The 20,118-nt window shown below is 42.8% G+C and overlaps 1 protein-coding gene across 2 annotated transcripts in view; it reads right to left on the bottom strand.

Annotated features, from left to right (window-relative positions):
• HERC4 (HECT and RLD domain containing E3 ubiquitin protein ligase 4) overlaps positions 1-20,118 on the bottom strand; it is a 116,937-nt gene that overhangs the window by 52,369 nt on the left and 44,450 nt on the right. Inside the window, exons 12-17 of one of the 2 annotated variants that reach the window (XM_088476326.1) lie at positions 18,505-18,616; positions 17,125-17,314; positions 16,585-16,757; positions 15,589-15,708; positions 6,836-6,859; positions 184-282 (exon numbers count right to left, since the gene is read on the bottom strand). In XM_088476326.1, coding sequence (XP_088332452.1) covers positions 184-282; positions 6,836-6,859; positions 15,589-15,708; positions 16,585-16,757; positions 17,125-17,314; positions 18,505-18,616 — 718 coding nt within the window. The remainder of the gene's footprint in view (positions 1-183; positions 283-6,835; positions 6,860-15,588; positions 15,709-16,584; positions 16,758-17,124; positions 17,315-18,504; positions 18,617-20,118) is intronic. The other variant, XM_088476328.1, reaches the window with a different exon arrangement.

Genomic DNA, 20,118 nt, shown 5'->3' with positions numbered 1-20,118 from the left:
GAGCGGAGGGTTAGGGAAAGGGCTAGAATACATACCTGCATACGTTGGGATTTCAACCATTGAGATTACGCTGCCGGGATTCTAACCGCCGGCATTATCAGTGCCAGGATCACGATCCCAACCCACTACGTCTTATACTTCCCATAGTATATTTTAGCTATGTGATGTAAGCCAAGAACGTACCTGCATCTGTATGTAGGCATCAGTCTGCAGCAGAGTAGTCTTTGCTTGTGCATCAAAGACAAAGGGATATGTACAAATTGTAAGAGAGCCATCTGCCCCCTGTAAAGCAGAAAGAAAAGCAGTGTGTAGCTGTGGAACGTATAGTTTATTAGTGTATGTATACAGCGTATTAATCTAAAGAGCACAGAAGAATTTAAATGTTTTGTGGGTTTCCAGTTGCTCTTATAAGAAATAAAACCGTGCTGATGAATACACACAGCATGTATAAAAAATCTTGTAATTGGACTGATCAATTAAGACACAGGATGTATATAACGACAACCAACAACAAACACAATAAATGGCAATATTCTAATATAAAAGTATCTAAATATTTTACTCTGTATGGAGTGCTAGCAACACATTTGTTACCATTTCAGTATTCAGTAACTTTCTGCAACTTTTAAATTGAATTGAGTCCAAGTCAATAGACCAACGTAAAGAATTTCCATATGAAGGTATACACTACAGTATTGTTACCTGCTCCTTAGTTAGAATAATGACCGGCTTCTAGGAATCTGATGTGGTGCTTATTCCAAGGTGAGTATAGTGCTGTGATCCAGATCAGATTCCAAGAACCCGGTCATTATTCCAACTAAGGAGCAGGTAACAATACGGTAGACCTTCATATGGAAATTCTTTTTGGTGCAAATAAGCTAAAAGGTCATTTTTTTGCACTTTACCTTGGTCTGTTGACTTGGACACAATACAAAAGTTGCAGAGAGATACTTAATATTGAAATTGTAACAAATGTGTTGCAAGCACCCATACAGAGTAACATTTTTAGATACTTTGATCAGTCCAATTAAAAATAAGACTTATGGTAGACTTACCTCTGATAACTCTTTTTCTTCGAGGTCAGTAGGGTCCACATGAACTACCTTGGGGAACATGTGGTTTGGAGGAAACCAGACACCAAACAGTCAACGCTTTCCGGTCCCAGGATGCACTGGGTTCTCCCCATATATATCCCGCCTCCGGCCACAGGTCCTCAGTTTGTAAACAAGCCCATTGGCAGAAGGAAAGTGAAGAAAGAAGTATACATTACACTAGAAACACTCATACAAATAAGAGGGAATCAGTGACAAGAAGGAGTAGATACTCCTGAAGCCAGGTATGTCAGGGAGGGTGCCCTGTGAACCTCGAAGAAAGAGAGTTATCAAAGGTAAGTCTACCATAACTCTTATTTTCTTCTTCTTCAGGATCCATACGGTCCACAGGAACTACCCTGGGTATGTCCTTAAACAGTTCCCTTAAGGATGGGGATGCTCCTGAGCCGACAGGAGGATCCGCCGCCCAAAGGAAGCATCCTGGGAGGCAATAGTATCAAATGCATAGAATTTGATAAAGGTATAAACGGAAGACCAAGTGGCTGCCTTGCACAGCTATTCAGCTGTGGCGCCATGCCTAACCGCCCAAGAAGGTCCCACCGACCGAGTTGAATGTGCTGTCACCCTGCTGGGAACAGGGAGATCAGCCTGCGCATAAACTGGAGATATAGTCATACGCAGCCACCGAGCCAGAGTCTGCTTGTTAGCTGGCCAACCACATTTGTGAAAGCCATACAAAACAAAAAGTGCATCTGATTTCCTAATGGAGTTAGTACGATCCACGTAGATACGAAGGGCTCGAACCACATCCAATTAAGTTTCACCAGCAGAAAGGCCTGAAAATTTGAAAGCCGTTACAACAATTTCTTCATTTATATGTAAACGGGATACCACTTTTGGAAGTAGCCTGCCAGTGTATGAAGGACAGCTCTATCCTGGGGGAAGATCAAATATGGGGGGCGACACGAAAGTGCTGCCAAATCAAGAGACTCTGCGAGCTGAGGAGATAGCGAGGAGAAAAAGGGTGTCTTCGATGTCAACCACTTGCGGTCCCCTGTAATCAAAAGAGGGGAGCCTGTAGCGCCCTGAGAACCAAAGACAAATCCCAAGGTGCCACCGGAAAAACAAAAGATGGTTGCAGATGGAGAACGCCTTGCAAAAACGTTCTAGCATCCGGCAAGGGAGCGATTCTACGCTGAAACCAAACTGACAGCGCAGAAAACTGTGCTCTCAATGTGGCCAGACGGAGACCAAGATCTAATCCAGCCTGGAGAAAAGATAGAAGTTGAGAGACCCTAATAACCTTAGGTTCAACTTTTCTATGGGAACACCATTAAAAAAAAAAGGAATGCCAAATTCTGTAATAGATGCGGGCAGAGGAAGGCTTTCTTGCTGCAAGCATTATATGAATCACAGAGCTGGTAAAACCTTTGGCTCTTAAGATGGAAGACTCAAGAGCCAAGCCATAAAAGACAGACAAGGTAGGTCCGGATGTAGGCAGGAACCCTGCACTAGCAGATCCGGCCATAGAGGAAGTGTGAGCAGAGTATCTATGGAGAGACACATCAGGTCGGTGAATCAATGGCACCTGGGCCAAACCAGAGCTATTAGAATCACCCTGCTGCCCTCTTGTTTGAATTTTCTGAGAATTCTTGGCAGAAGAGAGAATGGAAAAAACAGGTAAGCCAACCTGAAATCCAACCCCACTGCCAGCGCATCCACGAAGGTGGTTGAGGGGTCTCTTGTCCTGGACTCGTACCTGGGGACCTTGTAATTGTACCGTGAGGCCATGAGATCCACATCTGGCAGTCCACACTTGTCCAATAGGAACTGGAAGACCTCTGGGTGTAGAGCCCATTCTCCGGCATGTATGTCCTGACGACTCAGGAAGTCTGCTTCCCAGTTGTGGACTCCTGGGATGAATATTGCCGAAATTGCCGGAAGATGACATACTGCCCAAGTCAGAATGTTTGCCACTTCCCACATGGCTGCCCGACTTTGCGTGCCTCCCTGATGGTTGAAGTAGGCTACCGCGGTCGCATTGTCGGACTGGATCAGGACAGGCCTGCCCTGAAGGGGGTCTCGTGCTAGAACCAGCGCAATGTATACTTCCAGGAGTTCCAAGATATTTTTGCGCAGGTGACTTTGCTGAGACGTCCATCTTACCTGGAAAGTGCAATAACTTGTCACCGAGCCCCATCCTCGAAGACTGGCATCTGTGGTGGTGAGTACCCACCTTGGGATCCACAGAGGGCGACCTTTGTTTAGATGAGCAGTCTGAAGCCACCAGGCCAGGGAGAGCCAAACCTCTGGGGAGAAAAGGATCGTCTGAGACTTTATCCACTGATACTGACCGCTTCAACGAGACAGAGTTAATAGCTGCAAGGGCTTGGGAGTGGAACTGGGCGTATTCCATGTCGAAGGTGGAAACCATGGACCCCAGGACCTGCATTGCTGAGTGGACTGATGCTCTTCGATTGTGGAGCAATTTGCGCACTTGCAAATGTAGAGCTGAAATCTTTTCTACTGGCAAAAAGATCCTCTGCACCTGAGAATCCAGGAGCGCTCCCAGATGTATCATCCTGTGAATTGGGAAAAGTAACTACTTTTTCCAATTGACAATCCAGCCGTGCTATTCTAAGCAGGCCACCGTCAGCTGGAGAGGATGATGTAAAACATCCTGAGATTGTGCCAATATCAGGTCATCCAAGTATGGCAGTATCCTGACTCCTTGTCATCTGAGATGAGCAGTCATGACTGCCATAATCTTGGTAAACACCTGAGGGCTGTGGACAGACCAAAGGGCAATGGTAATGTTGCTGATGAACAGCAAAACTCAAACCTTTGGGCAATAGCTACATGCAGATATGCATCCTGTAAGTCCAGGGAACCATTAAATCCCCAGGTTCCATTGCCAGCATAATTAACCGTAGAGTCGCCATACGGAACCTGAGCACATGGATGAACCTGTTGAGAGATTTCCGATTCAGAATAAAGCGAGGAGACCCATTTAGTTTCTGAATCAAAAACAAATCTAAGTAATAACTCCATCCTTGTTAGCCAAAGGAACTGGGATTATCACCCCTGAATTTAGCAGGGCATGACCATCCTCAATTAATTAGGAGAGAGGGGGATGGGTAGCTCAGTCTTCACAAGTAAATGTGAAGTACAATTTAACCCTACACACCTGTTAGCTGAGGGTTAAATGTAGCAATAGCAGTGATAGTTATAATTGACAGTCATAAATAAAACCTGCATGAACTCCTGTTTCCCTTTATGCTTAGCATATACAAGTATAAAGGTAACAATGCAATGTGACCACCTTCACAAATATCTAGTAAATGCTAAAGCACAAAGAAAACCCCTATACCCTATCAGAGGGATGAGGAGAAATAGCAGTGATAGTTATACAGTAACTGACAGTTTAGAAATAAAAGGCAGTATATAAACACAGCAGCGCTAGCACAAAGTCACATACAATGCAGATACAACCTTTAGTTGCAAATGGGCTCTGAATCAACTACTCAACACCCTAACAGAGTTGATAGGATATATAGTTTTATATACCTGGCCCCTGGGCGAGAGGTACAGAGGGAGATCCCAACACCTCCTGAGACCAAACCGCTTTCACAGAGCACTGAACGTGGTCAGTGAAAGTCTCATATACAGAGGTGGGCGAAGCGACCCAGGCGCGCAAAACTTCCATAGCCTGGCATCTGAGTCGGGAGAGAGGCTGTCGGAGTGAGAGCTTACCACCCCTATGCTGCACAACCAATCGGGAAGGCTGGCCTCCCAGCAACAGAATGCTTCTGAAGCTGGCCCCCAGTGGTCTAGTTTGGGAGCGGACAGAACCGGGCCCTCACTGCAGCAGCTTCCAATGCATCTCCCAAGCTGCAAGCAAGGACTGCCTCGCTCTTACCAGACTTTCCTGTGTCCTCCGGTTGCAGTCTAGGTTGCGGCATCACAGCTAGCAAGCTCCACTGAGACCCTGACGAAATGACCAGACAGGTTACTGGCGTTGCGGTGCCGCGGGGGAAGATGGAGTTGCAGCACAGGTGTCTTATAAGACGCCCTGCTGCTAAATTCATGGAAAGAAAAAAAAAAAAAAAACTTGGGTCTGCCTCAGTCCCGTCTGTTATAATGGTGCGTCTCCTGCCGCACCAACGACAAAACTGAGGACCTGTGGCCGGAGGCGGGATATACATGGGGAAGGACCCAGTGCATCCTGGGACTGGAAAGCGTTGTTTGGTGCCTGGTTTCCTCCAAACCCCATATTTCCCAAGGTAGTTCCTGTGGACCCTATGGATCCAGAAGAAGAAAGGGTTTTTATACATGCTGACTGTATTCACCAGCGCAATTCTATTTCTTATATGTGTTTATGTGGGGTTTGCAATTTCCCCTTTTTTTTTAATAAAAACTGCTGAAGGTCCTCTAATACTGCAGGTGTTATCTAGGCGCTAGAATATTTGTTGTTTTCCGGTTGCTCTGTAATGTCTAAGAAAAGCTTCATTCCGATGGAGCATTCTTAAAAAAAACATAGAAATATAGAATTTTATTGCAAATAAGAACCACTTGGCCCATCTAGTCTGCCCTTTTTACCTTTTGGTAACTTCAACCCTATGTGTGCTTCATAAGGATATTCTTATGCCTATCCCAAGCATGTTTAAATTGCTCTACTGTATTAGCCTCTACCACCTTTGATGAGAGGCTATTTCACTTATTTACCACCCTTTCTGTGAAGTAATTTTCCCTTAAATTTCCTTTGAACCTCCCTCCCCCCAGTCTAATTTCCTTGTGTTTTAGTACTTGCTACTGAGTCCTCTCCCTATGCAACCAAGCATCTGACTTGCCTTTCTCATTGCTTTGTTACAATGCTACTTGCCTTTAAGTCACCTGAAATAGTGACTCCTAGATCCCTGTCCTGCTCTGTAGTTTCCATTAGAGTACCCTTAATGCTATAGTTAGCTTTTGGGTTTTTGAGACCCAAGTGCATGATTTTGCATTTTTAGCACTGTAGTTGTCATGTTCTTGACCACTCCTCTAGTCTACCTAGATCCTCCATCATTTGTCTTACCCCTCCTGGTGTGTCTACCCTGTGGAATATTTTTGTGTCATCCGCAAAAAGGCATACTTTCCCTTTAATACCATTTGCAATGTCACCAACAAAGATATTAAAAAGCACTGGTCCAAGTACAGAACCTTAGGGTACTCCACTTGTAACAATTCCCTCCTGAGACTGCACTCCATTTACTACAACTGTTTCCTATTCTGCAACCAAGTTCTTATCCATTTAACCATCTTAGAATCCAGTCCCAAGTTTTCAAGTTTACTTATCAGTCTGCGATGTGGGACCGTGTCAAAAGCTTAGGAATGTCATGCAAACACGCAGCCACTGTCGGAATATTTAGGCTTAGCTGTTCTAATGGTAACAAGGGGGAAATATCTGTCTGATCAATATATGAGATCATATTAATAATATGTGATTAATGAAGAACAATTAATTCTTTATACGTTACATATATTTAGAAAAACTAGGCCGACTCATGCATAGTGAGCATTGCCTTTAAAGACTAAATAAGACCAATGGACATAAATACATTTCCCTTCCCCCACCCACCAGTTGATGATGTATGGTAGATGGATCAATGCTGCAAAATATGTTGGTTATATGTCTATCAATATTAGGATGCAATTTAAACTTGGTAGAATGATGCTGGGAATGTGGAGTTTAGCGGCATGGGTACGGCAAGGAGGAAGAGGACAAAATAAAAACCTATTCTTACCTCGGGCAATCCCTGGTTTACGTCCTGAGAAGATGCAGTAGGAGGAAAGCTCTCGTTAGTTCCTCAGTTCCCAACACATCTTACATACAGGTTAAATGAAAGTAAAACTGCTATAAAGATGCTAAAAACAACTATGTGTTAACCATTACTTGTTATATTAAAAGAATAGCTTGTCCCTTGTATCCGCATCCTGATAATACAGTTATACCCTTGTGAAATAAAACAGACATATGTGCCTGTCTAGATATGAAGCATTAGAGAATGCTGGCCCTCTGACAGCTATTAGAAACATAACAAGGGATATGCTGGGCCGGGTGCAACCTGTCCTGGTAGACACAGAACAATCTAAAGAGCTTGTTTGTACTTCTCGCTCATGTTTAAGAGGCACATTCTATTATTCTAGATTTAGATTAGCCAAATTTATGGTCACAAGCAGCTGTAATAAAAAAGCACTTCTTTTACCACTGGGGGGAGGGAGGTAATAAATCTAACCGCATAAAAGATTTTTTTTTTTTTATAATTAGAGCAATCATGTCAAAAGACAAACGTCTTAATGTTCTCTTCCATTAATGTATGTGTATTCACTTGTACCCTTAAGCGACTGAGGCAGTTTGGTGTCAGATACATTTGATAGACTGTTCACAACGTGTAAATTATAAAGGTGACAGTTTTTCCATGTCTCAAAATAGTATCTACCCAAACTTACATGCCACGTTTAGCCAGACTGGTTGTAAAAGAATAAAAAAATGACATCCCACTATCAAATACAATGATTCAGATTAATTATTAATAATCAATTGGTCCAAAGGAAAACACAGAGGCAGATTTAATTCAGCTTGAGTTGCGCATTTAACAGACAGCTCCATAGGCTGCGAGCAGAATTTGCCTTCTACAGTTAACGCATGGAAGCCATCGGGACCAGTTCCAGCAGCTACCGGGACCAGTTCCAGCAGTTACTGCACCTAATTGAATCTGCCTCATAATCCCAACAAAGAATTGTCCTAAAACAGGAATACATCTTTGTACTAGTATCAATTGCACCACACTACATAATCAACCCGGCACCCACTGCTCCCGGGCTATCAGCCTAGGTCTGGGGTGGCCTGGAGAGGGGGACCCCTTCATTGAAGGGGGTGCCCAGCTCCACAGGAATCCCTGGCCTGGGCTGACTAGCGGTCAGGGGTAATGCTTTGGCAAGGGAATCCTAATAGACAGCCATTATATATACAGAAAGGGTATGAAATAGTGGCGGCTGAATATCCCGACACCGGAGGCCCAACAGTTCAGGATCCCAACGCGGACAGGTAAGTCCTCTAACCCCCCTCCTTCCTTCCCCCCAACCCTCCCTTTGTGGTGCCTAACCCTAAACTCCCTTCGATGGTGCCTAACCCTAACCACTCCTCCCCGCACCCAAAACCGAACACTCCCGTGGGGGTGCCTAACCCTAACCCTCCCTTCCCCAGGAAGCAGCTCATACTTACCCGGCCCTGGATGTACGGTAGTACGGCGGTTTGGGATGCCGACGCCTGTATCCTGATCCCCCTTCGCAATTTCGGCGCCGGTATTTCGACGGCCAGCATCCCGTCCTACGGCATCTCAACTGCATCTCATATATACTATTAATTTGGGTGAGTCTTGGGGGTATATTTACTAAAGGTTGGTTTTGCTGTCTAATTAAAACAGACAGGCATCGATGATGGATTGCAATCTAAATAAAGCAGTATTTACGAAGTGTCAGTTTTGACATGTATTTGTCATCTGCAGTTGTTGAGGAGATAGATAGATAGATAGATAGATAGATAGATAGATAGATAGATAGATAGATAGATCTCATCATATTCAATCCCAAAGAGATCAAAAAACGAGACCAGCACACCATCAGCTTAATGCAGAAAAAGTGGAATGTATTAAAACACAACCATGCTTATCAGGTAAACATAATGCATGTCACATCTACTATGCAGTAAAGTTCCTACAGTAGTTATCAGTGCCTGGTGACCATATGCAGGTATTCAAACAGGAGCCCGATGGCCGTTTCAGTGGTAGACCACCTTCATCATGAGCACAGAATGAATGTCAAAGCATGGTGTTAAATAGGGAGCATAGCGCCAAATCAGACAAACATACATAGATCTCAGCTGTCACCGGGAGGCCAAGCTGCATGCTGGCCGCCGTGTCCCGGAAGAAACATCACAGAGCGTTCCGTATACCCAGCCGTGCGGTCAGGCATAACATGCGGCCGGCTGGGTATACGGAACTCTCTGTGATGTTGCTTCCGGGACGTGGCGGCCAGCATGCGGCTTGTGACAGGTTAGATCTATGTATGTTTGTCTGATTTGGGGCCATGCTCCCTATTTGGCTGTGAATTAATACATAATATTTCTTCTGCATTAAGCTGATGGGGTGCTAGTCTCATTTTTTGATCTCTTTGGGATTGAATATGATGAAAAATAACACAGTATGTGACCTTAGCACCCTAATAATCTTTGTGAAATAAATATATATATATATATATATATATATATCCAAAATACTGGCTATGTGAGCCAGAGAGAGGGCACTCACCGCTTGTCAGTAGAAAAAAAATCATCCATATTTATTGATATATTTCAACATTACTAAATATAACCCAATCAACGTTTCGACCCCAAGAGGTCAATCTCAAGACAAGTCAGCATCACAGCAAGGCAAAAATCCAGTACACTGGCAACGAGTATACTGACAGGTCAGCTTGAGCTCCCTCTTATAGCACATACATACCTGTCCATAGTAATCAATTAAAGACACACACCTGTAGGGCTGCAAATCCCCAGCCAGCTACAGAAACAAATTAGCTCATTGTCTTGAAAGGTTTAAATGCAGGCTGGATTGACCAGAAAACCTCTGATTTCCTTACTGTGAGTCATCCGATTGCTCCCATTATCTACACCTTGCCTAAAATTCACAAGAGGTTGGATGATCCCCCTGGTTGACCAATTATTTCAGCCATGGGTTCTCTATTACAACCGTTGGCTATATTTGTTGATCAGTTCCTCCAACCTCTTGTGAAAAATATTGGCAGTTTTGTAAGGGACACCTTTGATTTTCTTGAAAAGATACGGATGTTACTCGCTGTATCTTCCAATATGTGGCTTGCCACGATGTATGTATAATCGTTATATACGATTATCCCGCATATGGAGGGTATTAGGGTTGTTTGTGAGAATCTTATACAGGCCCATCATAGTAAACCACCTGTTGATTTTTTGATTTCTTTGATTGAGGTAATACTTACCAAAAATTACTTCCTATATGGATCTGTTTACTATGCCCAAGTCAATGGGACAGCCATGGGTTCGAATATCGCGCGGTCATATGCATGTTTGTATATGGCGACATTTGAAGAAAAATATATTCTACATAGATGTGGAGATAAACTAATGACATACCTATGCTTTATTGATGACGTCTTTATTGTGTGATCTGGTACAAGGTCAGAATTATTGAATATGGTTGAGCAACTTAATCTGCTCCCTGAATCTGTCAAATTTACATACAATATTGACTTGCAATCAATGGATTTTTTAGATGTTACCATATACAAAGATGGTGATAGGCTTGGCTCTACTTTCTTTAGAAAATTGACTGACCACAACACAATATTGCGAGCGAATAGTCAACATCCTACAAATCTCAAAGAAAGCCTTCCGATCTCCCAGTTCCTTCGTGTGCTGAGGATCAATTCATTGGAGAACCGTGCGAGAGAACAGATTGAGGATATGCAAATACGATTCCTCGAAAGAGGGTACTCACTCAGGACTATTAATCGATGCATTACTAAAGCATATCGACGTAATCAGTCACCTGTAACTGACAGACAATCACAGAAGAAACCATATAGCTTTGTACATGTTACAACTTTTGATCATACATCGAAAAAGGCTAGACAGATTTATCAGAATCACTGGAACTTGGTGACCTCAGACTCTGCACTTAAACTGGGAAAATACAGCGGGGCAAAAAAGTATTTGGACAGCCACCGATTGTGCAAGTTGTTGCACTTTAAAAGATGAGAGAGGTCTGTAATTTCCATCATAGGTACACTTTAACTGTGAGAGACAGAATCAGAACAAAAAATTCCGGAAATCACATTGTATGATTTTTAAACAATTTGTATATTCTTGCGGAAAATAAATATTTGGACACCTACCAACCAGCAAGAATTCTGTTTTTCACAGACCTGTTACTTCTTCTTTAGGAAGCTCATCTATCCTCCACTTGTTACCTGTATTAATGGCACCTGTTTGAACTGGTTAACTGTATAAGAGACACCTGTCCACACCCTCAAACAGTCAGACAGCAACCTCTCCAACATGGCCAAGAGCAGAGAGCTGTCTAAGGACACCAGGACCAAAATTGTAGACCTGCACAAGGCTGGGATGAGCTACTCGACAATAGGAAAGCAGCTTGGTGAGAAGAGATCAACTGTTGGCGCAATTATTAAAAAATGGAAGAAATACAAGACCACTGACAATCTCCCTCGAACAGGGGCTGCATGCAAGATCTCACCTCGTGGGGTATCAATGATCTTGAGAACGGTGAGGGATCAGCCCAGAACTACACTGGGGGGACCTGGTCAATGACCTCAAGAGAGCTGGGACCACAGTCACAAAGGTTACCATTAGCAACACACTACGTCTTCATGGATTCAAATCCTGCAGCGCCCGAAAAGGTCCCCCTGCTTAAGCCAGCACATGTCCAGGCCTGTCTAAAGTTTGCCCATGACCATCTGGATGATCCAGAGGAGGATTGGGAGAATGTCATGTGGTCAGATGAGACCAAAATAGAACTTTTTGGTATAAACTCCACACGCCGTGTTTGGAGGGAGAAGAATGATGAGAGGCATCCCAAAAAAACCATACCCACTGTGAAGCATGGGGGTGGAAACATCATGCTTTGGGGATGCTTTTCTGCAAAGGGGACATGACGACTGATCCGTATTACGGAGAGGATGAATGGGGCCATGTATCGTGACATATTGGGGAAAAACCACCTTCCCTCAATAAAAGCATTGAAGATCCAACGTGGCTAGGTCTTCCAGCATGACAATGACCCCAAACACACCGCCCGGGCAACTAAGGATTGGCTCTGTAAGAAGCATTTCAAGGTCCTGGATTGGCCTAGCCAGTCTCCAGACCTCAACCCAATAGAAAATCTGTGGAGGGAGTTGAAAGTCCGTGTTGCCCGGCGACAGCCCCAAAACATGACACATCTAGAGAAGATCTGCATTGAAGAGTGGGCCAAAATACCTGTTGCAGTGTGTGCAAACCTGGTCAAGAACTACAGGAAACGTTTGACCTCTGTAATTGCCAACAGAGGTTACTTTACAAAGTATTGAGTTAAACTTTTTGATTGTCCAAATATTTATTTTCCGCAAGAATATACAAATAAATTGTTTAAAAATCATACAATGTGATTTCCGGAATTTTTTGTTCTGATTCTGTCTCTCACAGTTGAAGTGTACCTACGATGGAAATTACAGACCTCTCTCATCTTTTAAAGTGCAACAACTTGCACAATCGGTGGCTGTCCAAATACTTTTTTGCCCCACTGTATGCACCCCCAATGAATGCATATAAAAGAGGGCCCAACCTTCGCCAACTGCTGTTGTGCCCTATGCTAAAACCAAAAATGGAAACTGTACCGTGGCTAAGGACACAAAGAAAAGGCTGCTTTAAGTGCAATTCTTGTGTGACTTGTCGTTCGATGCTAAGCGGTGATACATATCCACACCCACACAGTGGAAGAAAAATTAAAATGAAACATAAGTTGCTTTGCACTATGAAATATGTCATCTACTTTTTGACATGCCCATGTGGGTTTTATGACAACGGCATAACGACTAGACCATTTAGAGAGCAGATGGCGAATCACTGAGCCTCTATTCGATCAGCAATTGAGAAAGGCAATACGGATAAACCTGCCGCGAAACATTTTTTGTCTCATGGACACCAAGTTTCCACATTAAGGTGCATGCTAATTGATTATGTGCCCAAGTCCATTAGAGGTGGTGATTGTGAAGCATTGTTGAGAAAATGTGAGGCACGCTGGATTTACGAACTGGATACCATCGTTCCGGGCGGTTTGAATGAGAACAACCCCTTAAAAATTTTCTTACAGTAAATCAAATAAGTTACTCGTGCACAACTCTAGTTCTCTTTTGGTTCTACTTAAACTGGATAGTATCTGGTTAACATCGCCATTGATTGCAATTGTATGTGGTATAGAGTGCTGTTTGATATTTATGTTTATTATTATAATGAATATGTTATGTGCACATGGTGTTTATAATTTGTGATTTTTTTTATTTCTTTTCTTTCTGTGTTTGCAATTTTAACTACATGTGGTTATACTAACCGTAATTATTATTGCAGTGTGAGGATTATTTTAGAATATATGCAATTCTAGGTAAGGTCTGGACTTGAGCTCCCCCGAATAGCGACATATTGGCTATATTGAATAGCCTATGTCCCTTTAATACTTTGTGGATCTTATAGATCTAGTCTAAGTATGATGTGATTATTACTGATCCAGGCCCTATTCATGTAACTTTTATTACATGGACTGCATAAGAGTATATTTTGACACACACGATGTTCCTGTCCATAGCCGATATTGAGGCTATGTAGATGTCCCTCTGGTTTTTAAGGATGTTCCTATATGAATATATTGTTACACATAGTATGCTGTGTTGATGGCCGTCACTATGGATACGCTGACGCACTTCCGGTAGGTTGATGACCGTCCATGCGAGCCTGTCAGTTCCTGGTTGGTGGAACATAGGATAGTGTCGCCTGCTTGCCGGTTGTCTAGGAGACGCTGAGGTACTTCAGACGACTCACTCCGGTAACAAGTGCATGTTGTGTTGATGGCCGTCATTATGGATACGCTGACGGGTATGTGTTCTTGTCTGTTCCTAGACGGTGGAGCGCATGATAGCGCCCGCTGCTTGGTTGTCTAGGAGACGCTGAGGTATTTCCGTCGACTTAGACCGGCTATATGTATATGATGGTTAAGCCCCTGTTATGTAACTTTAATGGTCTTATGATTTCTGTTCCTGTTATTGCTATAAGCTTAATGATGAATATTTGTCTTTGAACCATAGCGGAGTGTGTATTTTCCAGATAACATGGTGGGGATAGTTTGTTAACATGAGCTAATTTGTTTCTGTAGCTGGCTGGGGATTTGCAAAATAGGGGGAAAACAACTCGGGGCTCTTCCTATTTTCCAATAACCAACACTAGTCTGAAGCAGCCAGGGCAGCTGACACCATAGAAGGGGGGACACTGATCTGTGCAGTACTTCTCACACTTGCCTGCTTTAGCAAGGTCTATTATTTGGGTGGATTTGCAATTGTTTTTGCTGTGAGTTCTAAATCAAACTCATAGTAAATCCATGGTTTCCATTCTTGTAACTAAAAAACCATTGATAGTGTGCTATGTTCTATTGTGTTCTAAAGTTGATCATTTGTTCGTTTTTTCCTCGGTTTAGTAAATGAGCCGATTGAAAAACAGATGGGAAAAACGCCCCCAAAAAAGCAAACCGACCTTTAGTAAATATACCACTTGGTGAGGGAGCGACAATTCTCTTTCCTCTATAGAATCTTTGTAACATGTCTGCTATAAAACCAGTTATTAAGGAACACTTTTCATAGTTACACTGCTCTTACTGTAAAAGTTTAAAAGACTTAGAATACACCCTTAAATTAGTTGGGTTGTCCCTGGACTCTCAACAGTTCTAGGACTTACGAATTGAGGTCCAAAATGAAACCACATTTTCATAATGCCCTTTAAATACAAGATCATATTCTACTGGATTTAGAGGTCACATCTGCTATTGCTTAGCCTAGGATGTATTAAACATGATCCCATTTATGGCATATGTTGCACACCGGTCTCAGTCCCAATGTGAACACAATAAGGTCGTTTAGAACTGGCCTCTAGTTTGTCTGGGTCCTCTTTATGAAACGAGACATCTTGCACGGACTCTAGTCAAAACTAACTTTGTATCTGCAAACATACAGATGAGGGCTTGTCTGCGCCCTGAAACCTAAGACACAATGATGGACATCTTTTACTTTCTTACCATATTTTAATATAAAACTCTCTAATCTTTATTGTATCCTAAACAAATGACATTGCATGCAGCTCCAAAGCAGATTTCCAGGCATTAGTCTAGGAATAACTTTGCCAGAGAGCTAAGAGTGTGCTGCCACACACCACTCACTTCCTGTAGTTGTGTGGCATGTTCTCTACAGATGCGGCCTGTAAATCGATTACGGTGCCTCTTTCTGGGTCTGTACCGCCCCCGAAAAAATATATTATCTGCTGCTGTGCTACTGCGTGCCTCATGGCAGCTGCATTATGTTACTGGTTGTCTATGTGCATTATTGGTGAAGCACAATGTTGATTACTGGACTGAAATACTTGGATTTTTTTATGATTATATGTGTCAGCAAAGGCTCTCTCAGTTCTCTGTAAATGGGTGCAAGGTGGGCCCAGCTAACAAAGATGGCTGACAGCTTGGCAGATCTGCTTTGTAGCGATGCACTGTCTGATTCATACACAGATAGAAGATATGTCACAGTACCAGAAGTGTAATGATCAGAAAAATTACATTCATGAACAAATGGAGAAAACCTTGACACACCGGGGTCGCTATTGTAATAGACTCCCTATATTTATCAGATGATAAGTCTGAGATACCAAACTTACCATACATATTGGCCGTTGCTGGATCCAATTCACGTAATCATTCCGGATATCTACAAAGTCTTGTATTTCATGGATGTAGAATTTATCATAAGGTATAATCTGTCCAGATTGTTCATTTACCTGTTAAAGTAATAATATGATGGGTTCCAGCTTGCAATATCTGGCCTTTCTTATAGTATGCAGATAAGTAAATATACCATTAAACATACACAGATATGAGAGCTGTTATCTCTCATATCTGAAAGCTCCCACACCATACTGTAAACAAAACAGAAATCATGTTATATAACTACATCACTCTACGGTCATTGTCACTGCCAAAGAATTTAATGAGAAGTGTTGAGGCAGGTCAGTAAACCCTTATTGTGTGCCCCAAATTAGGAAAGACCACTTCTCTGAAGAAGCTCCTGGAAGGGTGGTAGAATGGTTTGTTTCCTAAGTGACAATCTCTTGTGACAGAGTGGATTAGAAATCAGCTCTGGGTGTGTGACAGAGCCAGCGGATATGGAAGAGATAGGAGGGTGCCCTATAATTTTGGTACATTTTCAGGTTATAATAGGATGTTAAGATAACTATAGATCAACACTGTTACACATTTACTCTGGCGGCACTAATGGCAGCAGTTTATTCCTATTCAAAGATGCAAAACATAATTTACATTCGATTGCAATGCTTTACAGATTCTTGGTAGATGTTACGTATATAGCATTCATTCTTACACTGAGCTCATACTTCTAACATTAATGACATTTTATATTGCTTGAATGTCAGTGGATGATAAAACTTATAAATATTGTACATTTTTTATAACAATTTAAGCACTGAAAAAAAACCCACATGTAATGAGAGTTTTACCACTTTAGCTCCCACCACATCCTTAATATGTAGAGTAATGAATATATTTACTGAGAATTTAAACAGTATAGCAATAGCATCACTAGTCATCGGAGCATATGCTTCACTGCACAACTTTAGATACACAAACTAGACACATACCTTGTGTAGGATTTCCAAAACCTTTAGGGCTGTATTAAGGAGCGTGTTGAAAATTCTTCTTTCCGTAACAGGAATCCCAATTTTTGTGAGTTTCAAGAGATGCAACACAACGTCTTTAAAAAGCTGTACAAGCCTCATGAATTCTGGATGTTCAAGCAGAGACCACCACTTCTCTGTAAAGGAATTAGGGAAATAACATAACCATTCTAAGTGATAATGTTTGAACTATGTGTACGCATCATACCATATTATATACGTGTATAAAACACATTTTCACATGGGAATGATAAACATTCACTAGGGAGGTAGCACAGCCGGCAGAAAGTATAGGGGGTTGTACAGGGTATGCTGAATGGGGCACTCTGGACCCAATATTATATATATATATACATACATACACACACACCAATGGTTCTATGCTGATTACTTTTATATTGTAATAATGAAGATTATTACACAATGTATATACCAGTTCACATGTACACTTAAAACAGGTGGAGCATCTGCTTTTGTAACCACTCAGTAGTAATCTCGACTCACCTAGAACTTTTAAGGGAGCCTTATCAAGCTTAACAATTGCATTCCCAAAAGGGATTGCCAAAGAGGAGAAGTTATTTGGATTGGTCATGAGAGGACACTCTGGTAACGTCAGGTACAGTCTTAAAGCCTCAATGTCAGGCGGAGAAGTTGGTAGTTTTGGTATGAGATTTTTTTCCAAACTAGCAGCCACCTAGGTGAAGCAACATAAAAAACAAACTCAAATAATAATAAATACAGACTTTTAAAACGGATTGTAGCTTTGCAGGTAAGTAAATAGCAAATGTGATCCCATGAGAGAAGAGACAAAAACAGAAAGCAAAGCAAAATCCAAGCAATGTTTCCAAAGTTAACATAAAGAGAAAATAGTGACTCAATGTAATGTGGGGGAGAAGATACCAATTGCACGAACTTGATCGAGGGGCTGTGCGGGGAACTGGGTCCGCCCACCCCTCCCCCTTACCTGTCATCGGCACTGCTGTGTGCTGGGCTGAGGTGAAACCAAGGAGGCTGCTGCCGCTGATCAGCAGCAGCAGTCTGCTCCAGCTGTGCAGGATGGGAGGGGGGAGGGAGGATGGGAGGGGGGAGGGAGGAGGAGATCAATCCCACTGATCGCGCCTCCCTTGATTTGCCTCTGGATAAATCCCCCCTCCACATCGGAAATTACCTAGGCCCGTCTGGGCCCTCTACAGCCCTGTTGAGCCATAGTTCTATGACAAAAAGTCTGTGGGAATTGGGATATCTTTCCCAGCTAATCCTGTATAAGGGAGTCAAAGTTGAGTACCAAGCACATTACTCCATTCTGATTAGTGTAAAGTGTCCGTTACAGAAGGGCCACGCTTTTCGGCATTTCATTATAAAAGTCGCTTTTGACGTGCTCAATGTACATTTTTTTAATGCATGGAAGGACATCAGAGAAGTGTACCATTAAAGTAGAGAACTGTACTGGCATCTCGTGGCGATAAAAGCAAATAAAAATAGAGAACATGCAAACCACCAACCTTAAATACAAAGCGTAAACATGTTCTCTGCATTTACAATAGTAAAACCGCAATGTTTTGCTTTTCTGCAGGGAGCCAGAACCTAATCCACCACATGTTCAGGGCTCTCCTGTGCTTGTATTGTGAAATAAGAGATCATTAAATGTGTGTCAATCCATATAAATGTCCATATTCAATTCTCCACGATTATTTTACATTTGCCAGAAATATTTATTTGATGTGTGCATTGGACACATACTTGTATAATATTGACATGAACTACAGTGAAGACATTTTATGGGTGGAACCAATTTTTATAAAAATGCAATCTGGCAATTCACTAGCAACTAATGAAATAGTAATGAAACGTACACACAGTTTTTGACAATTATTGAAAACTAACCAGTTGAACAATTTGTGGCTGTGCAGAATTCAGGAACTTGTGGAAGAGGAGTCTAGCAACACTCATGTCTATGCCCGAGAACTTGCTACTCGTCCTGTAGTGATCATTATTGCTAGGGAAAAATACACACAATGCATTTTAATAGATAATAGCTTAAATGCAAGATGGCAAATAAAAGATAAACTGCAAAATTCATATGTGGCTATGAATAACCACTGTCGTAATAGTTAAACGTAAGTGTACATATGTAGCAGTTTATAATCAGCTATAAGCGAGGAATGAATCAGTCTTTCACAATCTAGTTCACTGTTTTAAAGCCAGTCTTCAGAGAACTCTAATGCTGGGTGCACACTGGCCAATATATAGTTTGCACAGCCAACAAATTATATATCGTTCCAGCCATTTCGACCAGTGTGTATACCCGATATATGCAATATATCTTTCAGATATACCGTTCACAGGCGACCGACCAACCCATATGCCGACCACAGGAACCGCCAACAATGAAATCACGAATCACCTGGCGCCCAAACCAAACCTAGCCTCCTTGGATTCAAGACTGTCAAAATGGTAGAATTTCACAAAAGTGTGCACAGAAGACCAGGTGGTTGTCCTAAACAGCTGAGCAGCAGAGGCCCCTGAAGCATAGTTCAAGAAGTGCCCATCGATTGAGTAGAATGAGCAGTAACCCTGGAAGGTAACAGCTAGCCCAGAGCAATGTAAACCTGATGAATGTCCACACAAAGGGCCTCATTCAGCATGGATCGCTACTGTGATCGCAGCTGCGATTATGCACAGGGTCTGCTGCGAAAATATGCCATTGAATGCAATCGCTAAGCCATCGCACAGCCAGCATAGAGAAGCCCACTACCGCTATCTCACATCTGTAATACCTTGCAGTCCTGCATATACATCGGGAACATCAAGTAACATTGGCCCCTCACGCACATTTACAACAGGTCTGACCTGCAGCAGAAACTGCAAGTCTTGTTGCACGCAGTACTCAAGCTGTGTATGCAGTCTCAATGGCTAATTTATGCACGCCCAGGAAATGGCGTTCAAACGGACAGGCACGCCTGCGTTTCTCAGACCACTCCCCCCTCACCGCCCCTAAATGCTCAAAGCCTGTCACACACTCTGCAATGGCATTCATTCTGCTTGAGTGATTGCAAAGCGATCACGATGCTAACTCACGCATGCGCGCTACATACGTAGTGCAGTACGCACTATCGACCGATCTGCGTATGCTGTTGCAATAGAGATCCATGCTAAATCAGGCCCAAAGTAAATGGGACGCCATTTGCTTTGAGGATTACAAAACCCCTTTTTTGGGAATCATAAGTGATGAACAAGTCCTCAGTCTTTCATAAAGACTAAGGCCCTGATTCAGACCCACTCGCGAGCGGCTGTCCGCTCGCAAGTGGGTCGATGTTCTGCACTGAGCATGCGCACGATGGAGGGAGCTCCGTCGTGCGCATGCGCCAGACGCGACGAGCGAAGGAAAGTCATGCGCTCGTTGTGTCTGATCAAAGGGGGCGTGCTGTCGATGTTGATTGACAGCACGCCCCCATTGGTGGGCGTGCCGGGGGCGTGCCTCCCTGACGGGGGCGTTCC

The sequence above is a fragment of the Taudactylus pleione genome, unplaced genomic scaffold (genome assembly GCF_031769625.1).
Source record: "Taudactylus pleione unplaced genomic scaffold, aTauple2 ptg000016l, whole genome shotgun sequence".
NCBI classification, from domain to species: Eukaryota; Metazoa; Chordata; class Amphibia; order Anura; family Myobatrachidae; genus Taudactylus; species Taudactylus pleione.
The sequence above is the reverse complement of the archived record's forward strand: the minus strand, read 5'-3'. Positions and strand labels throughout refer to the sequence as shown.